This window comes from Apium graveolens, chromosome 4, assembly GCF_009905375.1.
Source record: "Apium graveolens cultivar Ventura chromosome 4, ASM990537v1, whole genome shotgun sequence".
Classification (NCBI taxonomy): Eukaryota; Viridiplantae; Streptophyta; class Magnoliopsida; order Apiales; family Apiaceae; genus Apium; species Apium graveolens.
In genome coordinates, this window is record NC_133650.1 from 272,140,347 (window position 1) to 272,156,917 (window position 16,571).

The window sequence follows — 16,571 nt, forward strand, 5'->3', positions numbered from 1 at the left end:
TTTCATAAATATCTACCATGTTAAATTTATGACTTAATTGCACTTCGTATACTTGGACAATATTAATTTTGCACGAAAATTGTTAAAATTTTATTTGTGCCAATATGATGGCTAAATTTTAAATTTTTTATAACATAGGGGCTCCGTACTTCAGTTTTTAAAATTTTCTATTAAATATTAACCGATCCAGGGGTATAATTGTCAAAACATGTTTAAATTATTATAATTTGCACATATATTCGTTTTTTTATTTGACTCAAAAATTTCATGGTAACTTAAGCGGAGTCCTACTAAGCACCGGTAAAAAGTTGGGAATTATTTAAGAAATTTTTAATTTATTAAAAATGTTTTGGAATAGCTATGTAATAGAAAAATGTATATATGAAATCATTCTTTAATTCCTTTTTTTTATGAACAATTTTTTTGACTTGAAATGTTAATGATAGCTTATTCAACATGCTAGTAAGCACTCATAAGTATTTTGGATTTATATAAGAAATATTTAATTTATTAAAAATGATATAACAATCTTATGTAATAAAAATATTCATTTTTTATGCTTACACTAATTTTTTGACTTAAAATTTTTTATGTTAGTTTAATCTGTGAGCCAATAAACACTAGTAAAAATTTGGGACTTATTTAAGAAATTTTCAGTTTAATAAAATTATTAAAAGACGAATGTATATACATCTTATAATTATATAAGTTGTTTTTGACAATTATACCCCTATATTTATTAATATTTAATAAAAAAATTACGGGCTGAAGTACGGAGTCCTTACGTTATAAAAAAATAAAAATTTAGCCACCAGATTGGCGTGAATAAAATTTTAACCATTTCGGTGCAAAATTATTACTATTCAGGTATATAAAATGCAATTAAGTCTAGGTTGTTAATATTCTAAAAAATGGTAACAAATATAAAATAATGATACTAACGAGTTAGGTGTAATTAACATATTATTAAATATGACAATCATTTATATTTACCTGATGAAAAGTAATAATGAGTTAGATATAATTAAAATATGTTATTAAATTTGACAAATATTTATATTTATTGACGAGGGATAATTTAGTAATTTAAAATAAAATAAAATATCTTATCCAACCCCCTATTTATTCTATTATATATATAATAGATTTTACTTTTGTAAAATAAAATTATAATTGAACATAAATTTAAAATAATAATTTTAAGCATATAGTCAAAATGTATGTAAAGTTGTAAGATAATTTGTAGTTATGACCCTGCTACATAGAACAAAGATGTTCAAAAAATCCGAAGCCCGAAATCCGATCCGATCCGATCCGGAAAAAAGTCCGATCCGGAAAAAAATCCGGCCCGTTTCGGCCCGACCCGCGGGCCTTAAATGGACTACATTTTTTCTCAAAAATCCGGCCCGGCCCAAAACCTGAAAAGCGCGGATAAAAGTCCGGATCGAAAAAAGTCCGGATAAAAGCCCGGGCTTTTTGAAAAACCCGATTAAAAAACCGATTTTTTTATATAGAATTTGAAAATGTACAATACTTTTTATGATTTTTAAAATAATATATCATAATATTATAAACAATTAAAGTATATATGATTATTTATATATTATATTAAAAATAATTATTTATTTCGGTATCTAAACTACTCTATCTAATATATCAAGATATTATTTTCTCTGGTATTTAAACTACTCATAATTCGAGTTATAAATTATTAAAATATTTTTTTAATATATAAATAATAAGCCTAGATAAAGCCCGGTTCGGCCCGATCCGGCCCGGCCCGCGGGCCTAAAACGAGCCTTATATTTCTTAGGAAGCCCGGCCCGGCCCGACCCGATCCGATTTTTAAAAAAGCCCAGCCCGATCCGTTTTAAAATAAATCGGGCTTTTTAAAGTCCGGATAAAACCCGGCCCGATGGACTTTTTGTGCATATCTAACATATCCGGCCCGGTGGACTTTTTGTGCATATCTAACGTAGAATGCCACGGAGTTAATGATGAAAAAATAGACTATCGGCTCGATTGGCCTTAACTTGGTCCGAAATATTACAATTTGTTTGCGATCAATTTGGGAGAAGTATAAAAAGGCGTTACAATAAATAAATTATTTTTATATTTATAATATTTTTTAATGGATAAACTAGTATTAGGTGGTATGGTAGTCTTTCTGCTTCCACCTGCTCCACCAGGTAGGCTCACGCATAATTGCATGTTTGCTACCAACCCATAACTCACTTAATTACATGCTAAATACTGTAAGCAACATATTGCCTAAAATAATGTTCATTACAATTAAAACTATTCTCAAACTGTAGTCATTTGTAATTAACAAACTAAAAATCTTGATAAATCATACCAAGCAATGATTAATGATAAATACATGATACATGGACCTGTGCACTGTCACTGGTCAATCATAGCAACTTTGATATACAGATAACAGATTACATACCAAATGCTGTGTCATAATTCAATTGTATAAAGTAGGTAGAATAAAATGATCAACTATGTTTCTGATTTATTTTCACCGAAAAACTGAACTTTCTTCCTTTCCCATAAAAAATTTCCCCTAAACTTTCATTTTGTTCCGAAATTATTTATTTATTTATTTATTTATCATGTATTGCAATGTGCAAACCATGTTTGACCTATCAGTGGTGCTTTGTAGGTTGAGGCATCAGGCATGCTTCTGTAATCAATATTCTTTGCAGAGGCTCCCCCTTCAATGGGTTGCCCTTAATTCTAGGTAACATAGAGCGTGCACTCAGCTGCAATATCCCATAGCCCTCATCTTAATCTTCTTGAAAAGGTTTACACCAAGAATCTCATCTCATCATTTTTCTAATACACATGCACAAGTTTGCACACATTTATACACAAAACACATAAATAACCACATATGATAATAGCCACTTGCTGAAAGTTGTCTGTCTTCTCATGGGTTTGTAGCCCAAGAAAAGAATCTATCCCCAGTCTTGTTTTGCTATTCTACAGCCACACATATCATATTCAGCAATACCATAAACTACAAGTTGCAAGACAGTACATATTGTCTGAAAAACATAACATATTCTAATTATGGAAGGGAGAAAGCATTGGACTAGCAGATACAAGAGAACCCACTAAACAATACAAGTTGAATATTGCCTTCATTTGCTTAAGAAAGTCTTATTGTATCAATTAAGACTTTGGGGAGAACTATAAGAAGTTCCAACAAAGTTAAATTAAACACAATGTCTTCAGTAGGTGTCCTCAAAATATTTGACACTATTGATATTAGGAAGTAGGAACTACGTAACTAGCATAGTACTACAACAGTTAAAATTTATTTTATAGTACAATGATCTCTAATACATAGCTCAAGCTACAATAGACGAACCCATGCCAGCAAGAACACTGCAGTATGAATTGTGATCAGGAGTGTTTCTAAAGCCAGGAAAGTAGTCAGAGAAGAACCTCAGGACTGCAGCCAACTGCTGCGAGTCATTTGAAGCATAAGCTGCTTCCAGAAACAATGAAGGGCGTACAGTATAAACCTGCAATGATCATTATAAATTTAAGATAACTTTGCAACTATGGAACTGGAGAAACAGTTATTGTTGGTCAACTATCTAAGCTACATTAAATTGTCACTGGCAAATCTTGCATGCCATTGCCAACATTAATAGGCAGTCAAAACCTAGTATGTGCATATTGTGAGCTAACTATTATGGTCAGAACTTAAAAGTATTGGTAACATCGGCTCATAATTATTTTTAACATCGAGGTTCATTCGCTTTACCTTATTTTTGCGAGCATAACGTAAAGCTTCAAGGTAGTATCCATTTTGTACTAGTAGCAAGACATAGTCATGATGTAGTGACAACTGCCTCAGCATTTCTAAACCCAACTTCTTCGTTAGAAAATGCTGATCACCTGCCTCTAGTAGCTGAAAAGCTACTTCTTTTGAAGGTTCGATAATCTGCAAACAAATCGAACCAACTTCAAGCACCATGGCGTCAAAGAAACAAAGTCTTATTTTAGAACACCATATTGAATATATAATACCTTGTTTGTGATGAACAATCCAAGCTCTGGGTATCGCTCAGTCCGAGCGAGTAGTCGTATGGTCAGAACATAATTATTTGGATGGACTCTCACCTTTTCAATGTTGGAGCTGCAACAATCAGTACAAGGTAGGTAAATTTGAGTATCAAAATTCAGAAAATATAAAAACTGAAAAATGTTAGGAAAATCAAGGTCCAAAGATATCGTTAACAAGTTTCCCTGCCTTCCAAACTGCCTGAAGCTCAATTTGGTCATTCAATAAATCCATGTGTGCTAGTAGTGATAAGATCACCACTAATATTGAACGTACAGGATCTCGGGTCTATTTGTCTCACCCCAGTTAGAGATGCGTGCATATAGCATCAATATAGATCTTTCTTGATGCCATAACATGGCTGTCAGGATATATATAGTTCTAGATGGCAGTTGGAAACCAGAAGCTACATAGCAGAAGTATCTACATATAATCATAGATAGAACTACCAAAGCAAATGAATATACTGACTGCCCCTCTCAAATACTGTAGTTACTGATATTGCAAACGTGTAAGGATTTAAAATTATTACTCTTTTCTTTCATGTCAACCTGGTCATTCTTTGAAGTGAAAACCCAGTTATATAGGTCTGAACTTGTGATACGAAAATTAATATAAGAGACTCAGAAGCCGATTATGAAAGAAATAGTTATTATCTATTATATTTGAACAACGTGTCTAGTAATTATCACTTAGGGTTGGCAGTTATTATTAAGACTTTGATTTAAATTAGGGAAGTAGATTATTTAGATCATAACTGGGAGTTTATTCTCTGTAACTCAGCAGAGTTTACCAGCTGTAAAGTTTTATTGAGTTTGATTGATAGTGGGAGGTTTTCATCAGAACTTATCTGGAACACTGGTCTCACCTGCCATTTCTCACATCATCTGGTTAGGTGCTGCCTTATTGGTATGTCTCTAGGTATCAAACTTATATAATCACTTTTCCAAATACATGGAACCTAAAAGTGGTCAGATACATGCCGGATGCCGCCATACCGGTGATCAGACATGTATTGACATATAAGACAACTTGTTCAACAGCATTGTTGTTCTTACGAAAAATCAGTATATAGTGAGCATATACACAGAAATGATAACCTCTCTTAGTTATCATTCACAACCCCTCTCTCTTCCCCCCTCTAGGAAAAAAACATAACAAATTTGGGCAAAGACTACAGAGATGCCAAATATATATATATATTTTTTTAAAACCGTTACTTGGTATTTTCATCGTATTTCTGTATGCAAAGTTGCAAACACAATCAAGAGCCGCCAGTATATGCTATTCATTTGCATTAATACAAACAAAAACATGCTAATGATGCCAAGTATAGAAGACAATCAAATCGGGTTTACCTGCGTAGGAACTCAATAATGACAGAAGCCAAGTAAAAAGAATCCCCTGCCATCTCTTCCTCAACAGGAGCAAACACGAAACTATACATCTCATCTGATGTGATTGCTGCCGAATTTATTTGAGTATCATGAATATCGGAATTATTAACATTTGACATGGAGTTACTATGTCCTATAATTTGAGATTGTGATACTGATGGATGAAATTCTTCATTACTGGCATCAACCCTTGTTAAGTTTTCTCTGTCTATATCACCCCCGGAAGATTGAAGATTGACAGGTCTAATTTTCTGCCTATCAGAGAAAGAATTGTCATCAGAGTCTAAAGTGGAGTAACTATGACTAGAAACAGATCCATCCCCCAATTCAGCAGCAGGGCCATGCTTGACAGATTTTCCAGAAGCATCTCCTCTTTTAGTGGATTCATCAGCAGCAGTGTCAGTTTTGTTTACGCTGGTAACACCAGAGGATGAAGGCTTCTCAGCGTTTACACCCTTCAGATAACTTCCTGTTTTGACTGCGTAAGAGTAAGAAGTAACTAAAACATCGATTGAGCGTGTAACCATGTATAGAGGTCTCCTTTCCAGAATGATGTTGCGAGCTATTCCCAGACACAATTCTTTAGCCTGAAATATAGGAATTAATTAAGAATACCAGGCATCTTCAGAAGAAGTATGCAAATTTTTACATTAAAAAATCTCAAGGAACACTAAGAGTAGATATCATTCAGTACATACAGGAATATTACAAAATAAACACACAAAAAAGAAAATTAATATAACATCTGTTTACTAAAAACAATTTATTTTATATTGATTTTATAACAATTATTACCACATGTTGTAGGCCAATAGAGCAGTACAACAGAACCCCCCCCCCCCCCCTCCCCCAGACACCAAAAAAAAAGAAGATATTCCTTAATATATGATGTTACCTTCTTTGCTTCCAATTTCCTCCGCTGCAAGAACTCGAGTACAGATGGAACTTCTGAACTACTAGCGGATATTGCCTGAAAAGTTGTAGACAATCAGCACAAGAATATAATGAGAAAGCTAAAGCAATCATCAAAACTTGCCTCCAAATCCAGCTGGATCTTCCACAAAAGACCATTAGCAACATCGCATATAAGATCAGGAACAAGAAAAGTCCAATCATCTCCATAAATGATTGCTTCTTTATCAGTAAAATCTTTTTCCTCTGAAGTTTCAGAAAGGTTGCTACTTGAATGAGAGGATGAAATGTCGGTCCTGTAAACCCCCCTAAATAATAGAGGTAGTGGAGCAGATATAGGGGCACGGGAATCTGAAAATAGGTCATATAAGATGACAACCTTCGCATCCGCTTGGTGCACAAGCAAAACATTATCGACCACACTGACAGCTATTTTGCTCGAATAAACAGGCAAAGAACCCTACAAATGTTATGGCATCATCGTCAAGGAAAAAGAATACAGATATTAAAGTCAAAAGCTGATCAAAACAACTACGATTAAATTTGAACATTCACACAGCTGAAAAAATAAAGAAATAAAGTCAGACAAATCCCAACTAAACATAGTAAAAACAGGGAAAAAGAAAAATCAACTCAAGGAGAAGGTTCATTTGTCATGCGTGTATTACAAATTTAACAGTTACATTATATAGAAACGGTTAAGCTGGTCATCTAATTTTTCAGGCGCAACATAAAACTTCAGCATTTAATATGAGCAAACTGTTAGTTAACAACTAACAATAAACACATGACTGTCATTGGATATTCAGTTGAAAGTCAAAACTATGAAGGCCAGAGAAAAAAGAGCACTGACACCTATACAGACTGAGAAGATACAAGACGTAATTGAATACGTTAAGATAAACTCACCTGTTGTACAACAGCATCACGGTAGAATCTGTATGAGTGCAGTAGCATTGCAACTCTATCAACTTGCAAGCAGTATATCCTACCATAACTGTAAAAGTTAAGATAATGAGTCTTCAAATTTTTGACAACACTGAGGAGTTACTGGATTAAGCAAAGAAAATCTTACACAGTAACAACATGTATGTCTTCAGAAGCTAGGACAGGCTTATTATTGGCCTCTGGTTTCGCCATAGCCATCTCAAACTTTGGTAGGCGGATTATCCCCACAGATGAAAGCTAATCAGAATACAAATAATACATATATTCAGTTTTTTTACGTAAAGTAATACTCGAAGTTCTTTTGTGAGGGATTACACCTAAAGACGGGCATATATCAACCTCAGAGAATATGAGAAATGCGGAAATAATTTAATGGAACAATAGTAGAGAGGAGAGAAAGATTGTAGAGAACCTTGAAATTTGTATTATACATATTCTGCTACAAAGTTTACAATAATACAAAGCCTCACTTTAAAGAATAGAACTTACGGCTTGAATAAAGGTTACTTCCTATAAACTTACTGCTTAAACAGAATACAGAAATAAATGCCATGTACATCCGTCATACTAAGATAGTAAGATGCCGTATACACTCAGATGCATATTTTATTGTAACAATATATTACAGTGTCACTGATATTTGATAATATAACATTCTACCATGTGTAAAATCCTTTATTTTATGGAAATGGAGCTTCCAAGTAAAGGACAAGCAGCTACCTAAGTCTATGACTTGGCTTAGAAAAACATTTCCACAATAAATCATTACGAAAAAACTATTCTAAAAACTAAAACGTATAAGCTAAAAGCTAACTATTCATTTAAGTTGTTCTTATGATCCGCAAGCAAGAACTAGCTATAAAAAGTGGCCAAAACTTGATGATGGCCGGACAGTCTACCATACATACAACCTGTAACTGTATGGAAACAGAATCTCTTAATGTCATAGCAACAAATCAACAACCTTAGTCAAGATACCATGTCAAATATTCACCCTCCCCTCCCCAGACTATAACGTGATAAACAGGCCCAATTGCTGATAATTTTATAAGTTTATCTAGTAAAACCAAAGAGATGCTACATATTCTGAAATTTATCATCAATTAACTACGATCAACACTCATCAAAAAAACTCCTCTCACATGAGAAAGTAGTTACTAAATGAACTTTTATGAATTACAAATAACTAGCTACTACAAAAAAATAATCTACTTTCCTAATTAAACTCAAAACTCAATATGATATTACATCCTAAATTAAAAGATAATTAATTAGTATAATAAGTAGTAGCCTTGAACAAAAGTGACTGCATTCTCTTAATTCAAAGTTCTTTTTTTGCTAATTGGCATCTTATTTTTGCAACAGTATAAAATTGCCTACATTTTTACTTTACCATTATCTAGCTTTGTCAACCACAATTCAATTTTGTCAACACGGTTTTTTTCTTCGCAATTACTAGTTCTATATAACTATATTCATCGTTAGCAGGGAAATGACTGCTGGCTCAAATCAACAAATCCATTAGCCACAGAACACCAAAGTCCTATTCAGTTTTAAGATCTAACAAAGCCAAGTAGTGTTGAAAAAAACAGAGAAGTAATAGTGCACATACCTGATACCCAGAAAAGCTCTTGCACTGCATTCCCGAGGCAAGAAGCACCAGGCGGCTTTCATGTGTATAAATGTACCAACTCACATTTAATTTCTTTGTCTCGACCAAACGAAGCGATCTCATTTCAGAATCATAAGAGAAGAAGTCCAAACCACTACAAGAAAACTCTACTTCAGACAACACTGAAAGGGTAACAACTGATCTCATCTCAGAATCAATTGATCCATACTCATTTTATCTAACCTGCCGCGAAGAACCTACCAGCCAACGGATTACCAAAAATAAAGTAGTTCCTCTCTTATAGCCATAGCTATAGTACAGATACAAAAACACATTTTTTCCCCTACTAGGCTTATTATAATGGGAGGAAAACTATCTTTATATCCCAACTCAAACCAACTACATATCTTTATCTTGGCTATCTCAAGTCAAGTTTAATAAGTATGGACCATAAATCCCAAATTAAGGGTCCAGCTCCCCAAAAAACTAGTTAAACCATACCACAAATAATTTAAAATTACAAAAAACAACTAAAATTTGACAGACAAGCCGGTTGTGAACTTGATCTGACAAGCAGACTCAATTTAACACAATAATAAATTAATAATAATATTAATAATATATACGATTACTTAATCAGAGGCATACCTGGTCTTTACAAAGACAACATCACAAGTTGGACAATCCGTCCAAAAAAACCCTAGTATTGTCTCTAACTCAGATTTGCACCTCTGTTTAAAAGTATACCCTGTCTCTTTGATCCAGAACTGAACCTCATGATTAGATCGCTGAATAGCTAGAAGCTTCATATCTAATGAATAGCGAACCAATAGTACTGGCCCTTCTACTATTGAATCGGATTCCGGAATAACTTCCGCATTAGATGGGGATGTTTTCCATGAAACAACCTGAAAATCAGACAATAAGTTACAAAATTCATCCTCATAAACATGAAGAGGATAAAAGGCAAAAGATTAAGACGAAATTTCACATTATTTGCCACCTAGACAGCAAAATATATTTAATTCTACTTTATATACTGTACCTGATCAGATGTTGGAGAGATTATTAATTTATTTCCATCATCATAAAATAAACCTCTTGATCCAGGAACTCTACATCTTAAGGGTGGATGCTGAATATAAACATGTGACATAGAACCAGATCCACGAAATCCAACACTAGGCTGAGAACTTGATCCTTCCCCAGACATGCTTTTAGCACCTACTCTGAGCTATATACCACAATATCAAATTTACAGAACTGCCACTTGGACAAGGCTTGAACAAAATTTATACTAGAATTTGTGAACAATGCTGTGAAAAAAGGGGGAAATATGGTATTAGGGAGAATTTAATTTATAAGAATAACCAAATATGAAATCAGTAAGTGTTCCCATAATTTGAATTATATAATATTCATACCTTCAATCTGCAATGAATTTCATGAAATTAAACCCTTCCTTTGAGCTATACAAGGGAAAAAAAGTTGATAAGTGCAGATCAAGCAACTGAAAGATAAAATTACACGAAACAGGAAAGTCACTTTCATTACAGAAATTTGCTTCCTTATAAATTACAGTGAATATTACCACATTCTGCATGCAATTCCTCAGTGCAAGAAACTCCTTAAGACACATATCACGTTCAACTTCTGGAACCTTTGCTGCAACACAACTCCCATATTCTTTTGACTGCGAAACCATTTTACATAAAAGGAACTAATAAGACGAGCCACATTGGCTATGAGGAATTAATAATTAAATTTCCTCGGATAAGGTAATAAAGGGTTACAGGTTATTGAACGAGGCAATCACTCCTATATCAGCAACTGTTATTTGCTGTATTTCATTTTGCAACTTCACAAAAAGTATATATTCGAAACAAAGGAGACATTTTGATTATATCATTTTTTTTGCTCAAAAAATTGTTATATTCCTAACAAAATAAAGAAGTTGTAAAAAGAAATGATGCTAAAACTGCAGTGCAAAAAACTAACAAGAAATATAGACCAAAACGACAATCTAGACATGATGGTTCAGCAAAATCACTAGACAGATTAAATATAGAGCTCTGATAGCAGAAGATCATAGTGGGGCATCAAGTTAACTACAAATGAATATCCCTGTAATTTATAGCATTATGCTCGTTCTCAAGGTCAAGGTCCTGCAACAGAAAAAGAAGCAAGTGCAAGAACTACTCCTTCCTTCATTCCACTTGTCCCTTGTCCCTTTTTTGCACACTTTAAGGTCTAATTACAATAGTACTTGCACATAACAGTTTTTTGTGGTTTTATCTTAAAATAAAATTTAAAGTTACATTTAATTTGAAACAAAACTTTAAAAAGATGTACAAACTTGATTGCATGTGCGAAGAAAGTCAAAAAGACGTGTAGAGAAGACTTCACGTAAAAAAAACTGGTAACACGGAAATCATTCCAGTAATATAAATACCAGACACAAAGAAAAAAAGCCCTCTATATTCACTCAGACATACAAAATAAAGATGATATGTATATTGGATAAGCAACATATCTAACAAAATATCTGAGGTAAATATAACAATAATCTTCAACTGAAAATCATCTAGAAACATTCATCTGAATGCACCTACAAAGAGAAAATTTCATTCGACTGTCATTGAGGGGTTGTTTGGACTTATCAGGGGAAATAAGAATGGTTTGAAATTCCATGGGGATGCGGTTCCTATTTGAACACATTAATTAATTCTCTCAACAAAACACTTAACACGCGAAACCAAAGTTCCGATCACCGAAGACCGGAAGCAAAAAATGGCTTCAACAACTGCCTAAAGCAAACAAGCAACTATCGCCTCTACAAGTCATGAATGGGCAACATACAAACATAATCAAGTAACAATCATCATCGAAACATAAGCGCAATTACGAATATACGGAAAAAACATGCCTGAGCTCCACATTTGACCAAAACTCGCTTGAGCACAGAAGTCGAATTCTTGTCTTTCATTACTGCATACCTCACAAATCTGTGTCCACGCACACACACACACGCAGTAAATTCATCTCAATTACAACTTCGAATGACCATACACATATACACATACACGTACATATGATACAGTTATAAAATCGAATTATGAGGGTACAATCGAAATACAATAAAAATTAATTAGAACTGAAGAAAATCGTATAAAATAAACAGCCGCAAAAAAAAAAAAAAAAAAAACTCACCTACTTAAAGTGCAAGTTAGGGCTCGATTATCGATACATTTTGTGTAGCAAAGATCCCGGATTAAGTCGCAATATATTCAATCTTCGGGAAGCTGTGTTGAAGAGATTTGGGAACTGGACAATTGAAAATACAGTACATTTCAGTATCAAACAGAGGTTTATTTCATTATTTTCATTTTCTTATAATAATATCTAAATATTAAATTAAAAATCCAACTATATGTCTGTTAAATATTATTTTCTTATAATATGTATGTTAATTATCATGTAAAAATAAGTGAGTATCCAAATTTTTAAATAATTTTGTTATTTGAAATTTTGATCGTTTACTTTATGATGAAAAAATGATTATTCAATCTCTATTTTAATATTATATAAGAAAATAAAATTATTATAAAATTAAAATTATATCGTTTGAATTTACATGAAACTTCTTTTACATATATATATATATTGACATAATTTCCACGATGTTGGATCATAACTTTAGATTGTACTAAAGCAATACAACCCTCCTGGTTTTCAGCAACCGTAATATACACCAAGAGAACAATTCCAGCTGCAGCAGTCTAATGAAAAATCTGAATTGGAGGAGTTGAGGCTCATGTGCAAGAGTCAAGCGGTGTCTATTAAGATCTTGGAGAATCAAATTGGGCAGATTGCTAATGCATTGCTCAATCGTCAATCTGGGATACTTCCTAGTGACACTGAAGTCCCGAGCAAGAAGGAAGCTAAAAAGAAGGTTAAGGCAATCACATTGAGGTCTGGGAAGGTTGCAACCCCCAAAAAATCTCAAGTTTCGGAAGATGAAGTTGTGGTTGAGGAAGAAGTGCAAAAGGAAGCAGAAGTGGAACCAAAGAAGACTACTCTGGAACACACTCCCCTTGAGGGTAATACAGGGGAGAAACGGATCTATCCTCCACCTCCTTTTCATAAGAGGCCGTAGAAGAAAAAGCTGGATAAGCAGTTTGAGAAGTTTCTGGAGGTGTTCAAAAAACTTCATATCAACATACCTTTCGATGAAGCTCTTGAACAGATGCCTAATTATGCGATATTTATGAAAGGTATTCTCTCTCGGAAAGTGAAACTTGATGACTTAGAGACCATTGCTCTCACGGAGGAATGCAGTGATGTGTTGTAATAGATATTGCCACCGAAGCTTAAAGATCCTGGAAGCTTCACTATTCCTTGCACTATCGGAAACTTGTTGTTTGACAAGTGTTTATGTGATTTGGGAGCTAGCATCAACTTGATGCCTTTGTTTGTCTTCAAAAAGTTGGATTTACCCGATCCAACGCCTACATATATGTCCTTGTAGTTGGTTGATCGCTCTATTAGATATCCATGAGGCATTGTGGAGGATGTATCGGTCAAGGTGGACAAACTCATCTTTCCTGCTGATTTTGTAATTCTTGATTTCGAGGAGGATAAAAAGATTTCCATAATCTTGGGAAGACCTTTCTTGGCTACGTGCTGCACCTTGATAGATGTGTAGAAGGGTGAGCTTACCATGCGAGTGTTGAATCAGGATGTAACATTCAATGTGTTCAATGCCATGAAATTCCCTACTGAAAATGAGGAGTGCTTAAAAGTGGAGTTGGTCGATTCCGTGATTAATTCAAAACTTGATCACTTGCTAAAGTCTGATGTCTTAGAAAAAGCCTTATTGAGGAATTCAGATAGTGAAGATGACGAAGGTGATGAGCAATTGCAATATCTGAATGCTTCACCCTGGAATCAAAGGCTGGCTATGCCTTTTGAATCTCTTGGAATGGAGGAACTGGACAAATATCCAAAGCGCCTCAAGTCATCTATTGAGGAAGCTCCTACACTTGAGCTTAAACCATTGCCTGAACACTTAAGGTATACTTTTTTAGGTGATGCATCTACTGTGCCTGTTATTATTGTATCTGACCTTTCAGGTAGTGATAAGGAAAAGCTCTTAAGAATGCTGAGAGAGTTCAAATCGGCAATTGGATGGACTATAGCAGATATTAAAGGAATCAACCCTTCTTATTGCATGCATAAAATTCAGCTTGAGGAAGGTAGCAAGCCTACTGTTGAGCAGAGAAGGCTCAATCCGATAATAAAAGAAGTTGTGAAGAAGGAAATTCTCAAGTGGCAAGATGCAGGGATCATCTATCCTATTTCTGACAGTTCTTGGGTGAGTCCAGTTCAGTGTGTGGCAAAGAAAGGAGGCATCACAGTTGTTTCTAATGAGAAGAATGAACTCATTCCTACTAGAACAGTCACGGGGTGGAGAGTTTGCATGGACTACAGAAAGCTGAACAAGGCCACAAGGAAGGATCACTTCCCTCTTCCTTTTATTGATCAAATGCTTGACAGGTTGGCTGGGCATGAGTACTACTGTCTTCTGGATGGCTATTTGGGTTATAATCAGATTTGTATTGCTCCGGTAGATCAGGAAAAGACCACTTTCACTTGTCCATTTGGTATGTTTGCCTTCAGAAGAGTTTCTTTTGGGTTGTGTGGAGCACCTGCCACATTTCAGAGATGCATGATAACTATCTTCTCTGACATGATTGGTCAGAATATGGAGGTGTTTATGGATGATTTCTCTATGTTCGGTGATTCTTTTGACGAATGCTTGCAGAATCTTGGCGCAGTTCTTAAAAGGTGTATTGAGACCAATCTGGTTCTCAACTGGGAGAAATGTCACTTTATGGTGCGACAGGGCATTATTCTTGGGCACAAGGTCTCTAGTAAAGGTTTTGAGGTGGACAAGGCAAAGGTGGGGGTCATTGAAAACCTTCCTCCGTCAATTTATGTTAAGGGAGTCCGCAGCTTTCTTGGTCACACGGGTTTCTATAGGCGGTTCATTAAGGATTTCTCCAAAATTTCTAAACCCTTGTGCAATCTTCTAGAGAAAGATGTCCCGTTCAAGTTTGATGATGAGTGCCTAGCTGCTTTTGAGTTCTTGAAGAAGAGTTTGATAACGGCACCTGTCATAACTGCACCTGATTGGAATGAGCCTTTTGAGATGATGTGCGATGCAAGTGACTATGTAGTTGGAGCAGTTCTTGGACATAGAAAGAACAACACATTTCATGTGGTCTACTATATGAGTAAGACCCTCAATGGTGCTCAACTGAACTATACTACTACTGAGAAAGAACTTTTGGCTATTGTCTACGATTTTGAGAAGTTTCGATCTTATTTGCTTGGGACGAAGGTGACAGTTTTCACTGATCACGCTGCTATTCGCTATCTCGTCTCGAAGAAGGACTCGAAGCTTAGATTGATTTGATGGGTTCTTTTACTTCAGGAATTTGATTTAAAGATCAAGGACAGAAAGGGTACTGAGAATCAAGTCGCTGATGAGTTTGGTACTTACTTTTATGAACCAACGATATACCGCATCTCTCTCGTTTGGAAGATCCAGGTGCAACTTCATAGGATAAGACATTGATAAATGAGCCTTTTTCCGATGAGCAGTTGTTTGGGGTGCAAGAAGAAGAACCGTGGTTTGCAGACATTGTGACCTACTTTGTGAGCAACATTATGCCTCCAGAATTGTCTTCTGCTCAAAGGAAGAAGTTTTCTCATGAGGTGAAGTGGTATATGTGGGATGAGCCATTTTTGTTTAGGCAAGGAGAAAAGACAACAGCTCGTATTCTTCAAGCAGGATTCTTCTAGCCTACATTATTTAAGGATGCACATTAGTTTGTTTTGAAGTGTGATCGATGCCAACATGTGGGTAATATGTCCAAGAACGATGAGATGCCTCTTAATATGCTTCTCGAGGTTGAGGTCTTCGATGTTTGGGGAATTGACTTCATCGGGCTGTTTGTCTCATCTTGCAATAATCAGTATATCTTGTTGACGGTTGATTATGTGTCAAAATGGGTGAAAGTTAAGGCTTTACCGATAAATGATGCGAAGGTAGTGCTTAATTTTCTTCATAAGAAGATATTCACAAGATTTGGTACTCCAAGAGTCATAATCAGTGATGAGGGATCGCATTTCTGCAATCGCAAGTTCACTGCTGTGATGCGGAGATATAATGTGAATCATCGCATTGCTACAACCTACCATCCCCAAACAAATGGTCAAGCTGAGGTATCTAACAGAGAGATCAAGCGTATTCTAGAGAAATTTGTATGTCCATCAAGGAAGGATTGGTCTTTGAAGCTAGATGAAGCTGTTTGGGCATATCGATCAACATACAAGACTCCGCTAGGCATGTCGTCCTTTCAGTTGGTTAATCGTAAAAGTTGTCATTTGCCTATGAAGCTCGAGTATAAAGTGTATTGGGCTTTGAAGAAGTTGAACCTTGATTTGGATGCAGCTGGGAAGAAAAGAATGCTTCAATTGAATGAACTCGATGAGTTTCGGCTTCAAGCGTGTGAGAATAACAAAATGTATAAGGAGAAAGTCAAGAGGTGGCACG

At 35.1% G+C, this 16,571-nt stretch overlaps 1 protein-coding gene across 4 annotated transcripts; it reads right to left on the bottom strand.

The window, feature by feature from the left end:
* Positions 1-3,108: 3,108 nt before the first annotated feature.
* On the bottom strand, positions 3,109-12,318 carry LOC141720994 (uncharacterized). Of its 4 annotated transcripts, none has more exons than XM_074523716.1 (15): positions 12,165-12,318; positions 11,877-11,955; positions 10,542-10,643; positions 10,375-10,419; positions 9,996-10,266; positions 9,599-9,858; positions 8,951-9,104; positions 7,466-7,575; positions 7,300-7,387; positions 6,515-6,850; positions 6,374-6,448; positions 5,440-6,065; positions 4,048-4,156; positions 3,782-3,961; positions 3,109-3,536 (listed from the first exon to the last, which is right to left on the bottom strand). In XM_074523716.1, exons 5-15 carry the CDS (start codon positions 10,161-10,163, stop codon positions 3,360-3,362), a joined length of 2,283 nt encoding a protein of 760 aa, XP_074379817.1. In that variant the 5' UTR covers positions 10,164-10,266; positions 10,375-10,419; positions 10,542-10,643; positions 11,877-11,955; positions 12,165-12,318; the 3' UTR covers positions 3,109-3,359. The 4 variants fall into 4 exon arrangements, with proteins under 4 accessions (XP_074379817.1, XP_074379818.1, XP_074379819.1 ...); XM_074523717.1 differs by having other exon boundaries at positions 12,161-12,303; XM_074523718.1 differs by lacking the exon at positions 11,877-11,955 and having other exon boundaries at positions 12,165-12,304.
* Positions 12,319-16,571: the final 4,253 nt, after the last annotated feature.

Excerpts from the sequence above, each read along its gene's own strand:
- LOC141720994 (XM_074523716.1), bottom strand. The coding sequence starts at position 10,163 with ATGTCTGGGGAAGGATCAAGTTCTCAGCCTAGTGTTGGATTTCGTGGA. Across the intron at positions 7,576-8,950 it reads AGAGCTTTTCTGGGTATCAG|CTTTCATCTGTGGGGATAAT; the intron begins GTATGTGCACTA and ends TATTCTGATTAG. Across the intron at positions 7,388-7,465 it reads GACATACATGTTGTTACTGT|TTATGGTAGGATATACTGCT; the intron begins GTAAGATTTTCT and ends TAACTTTTACAG.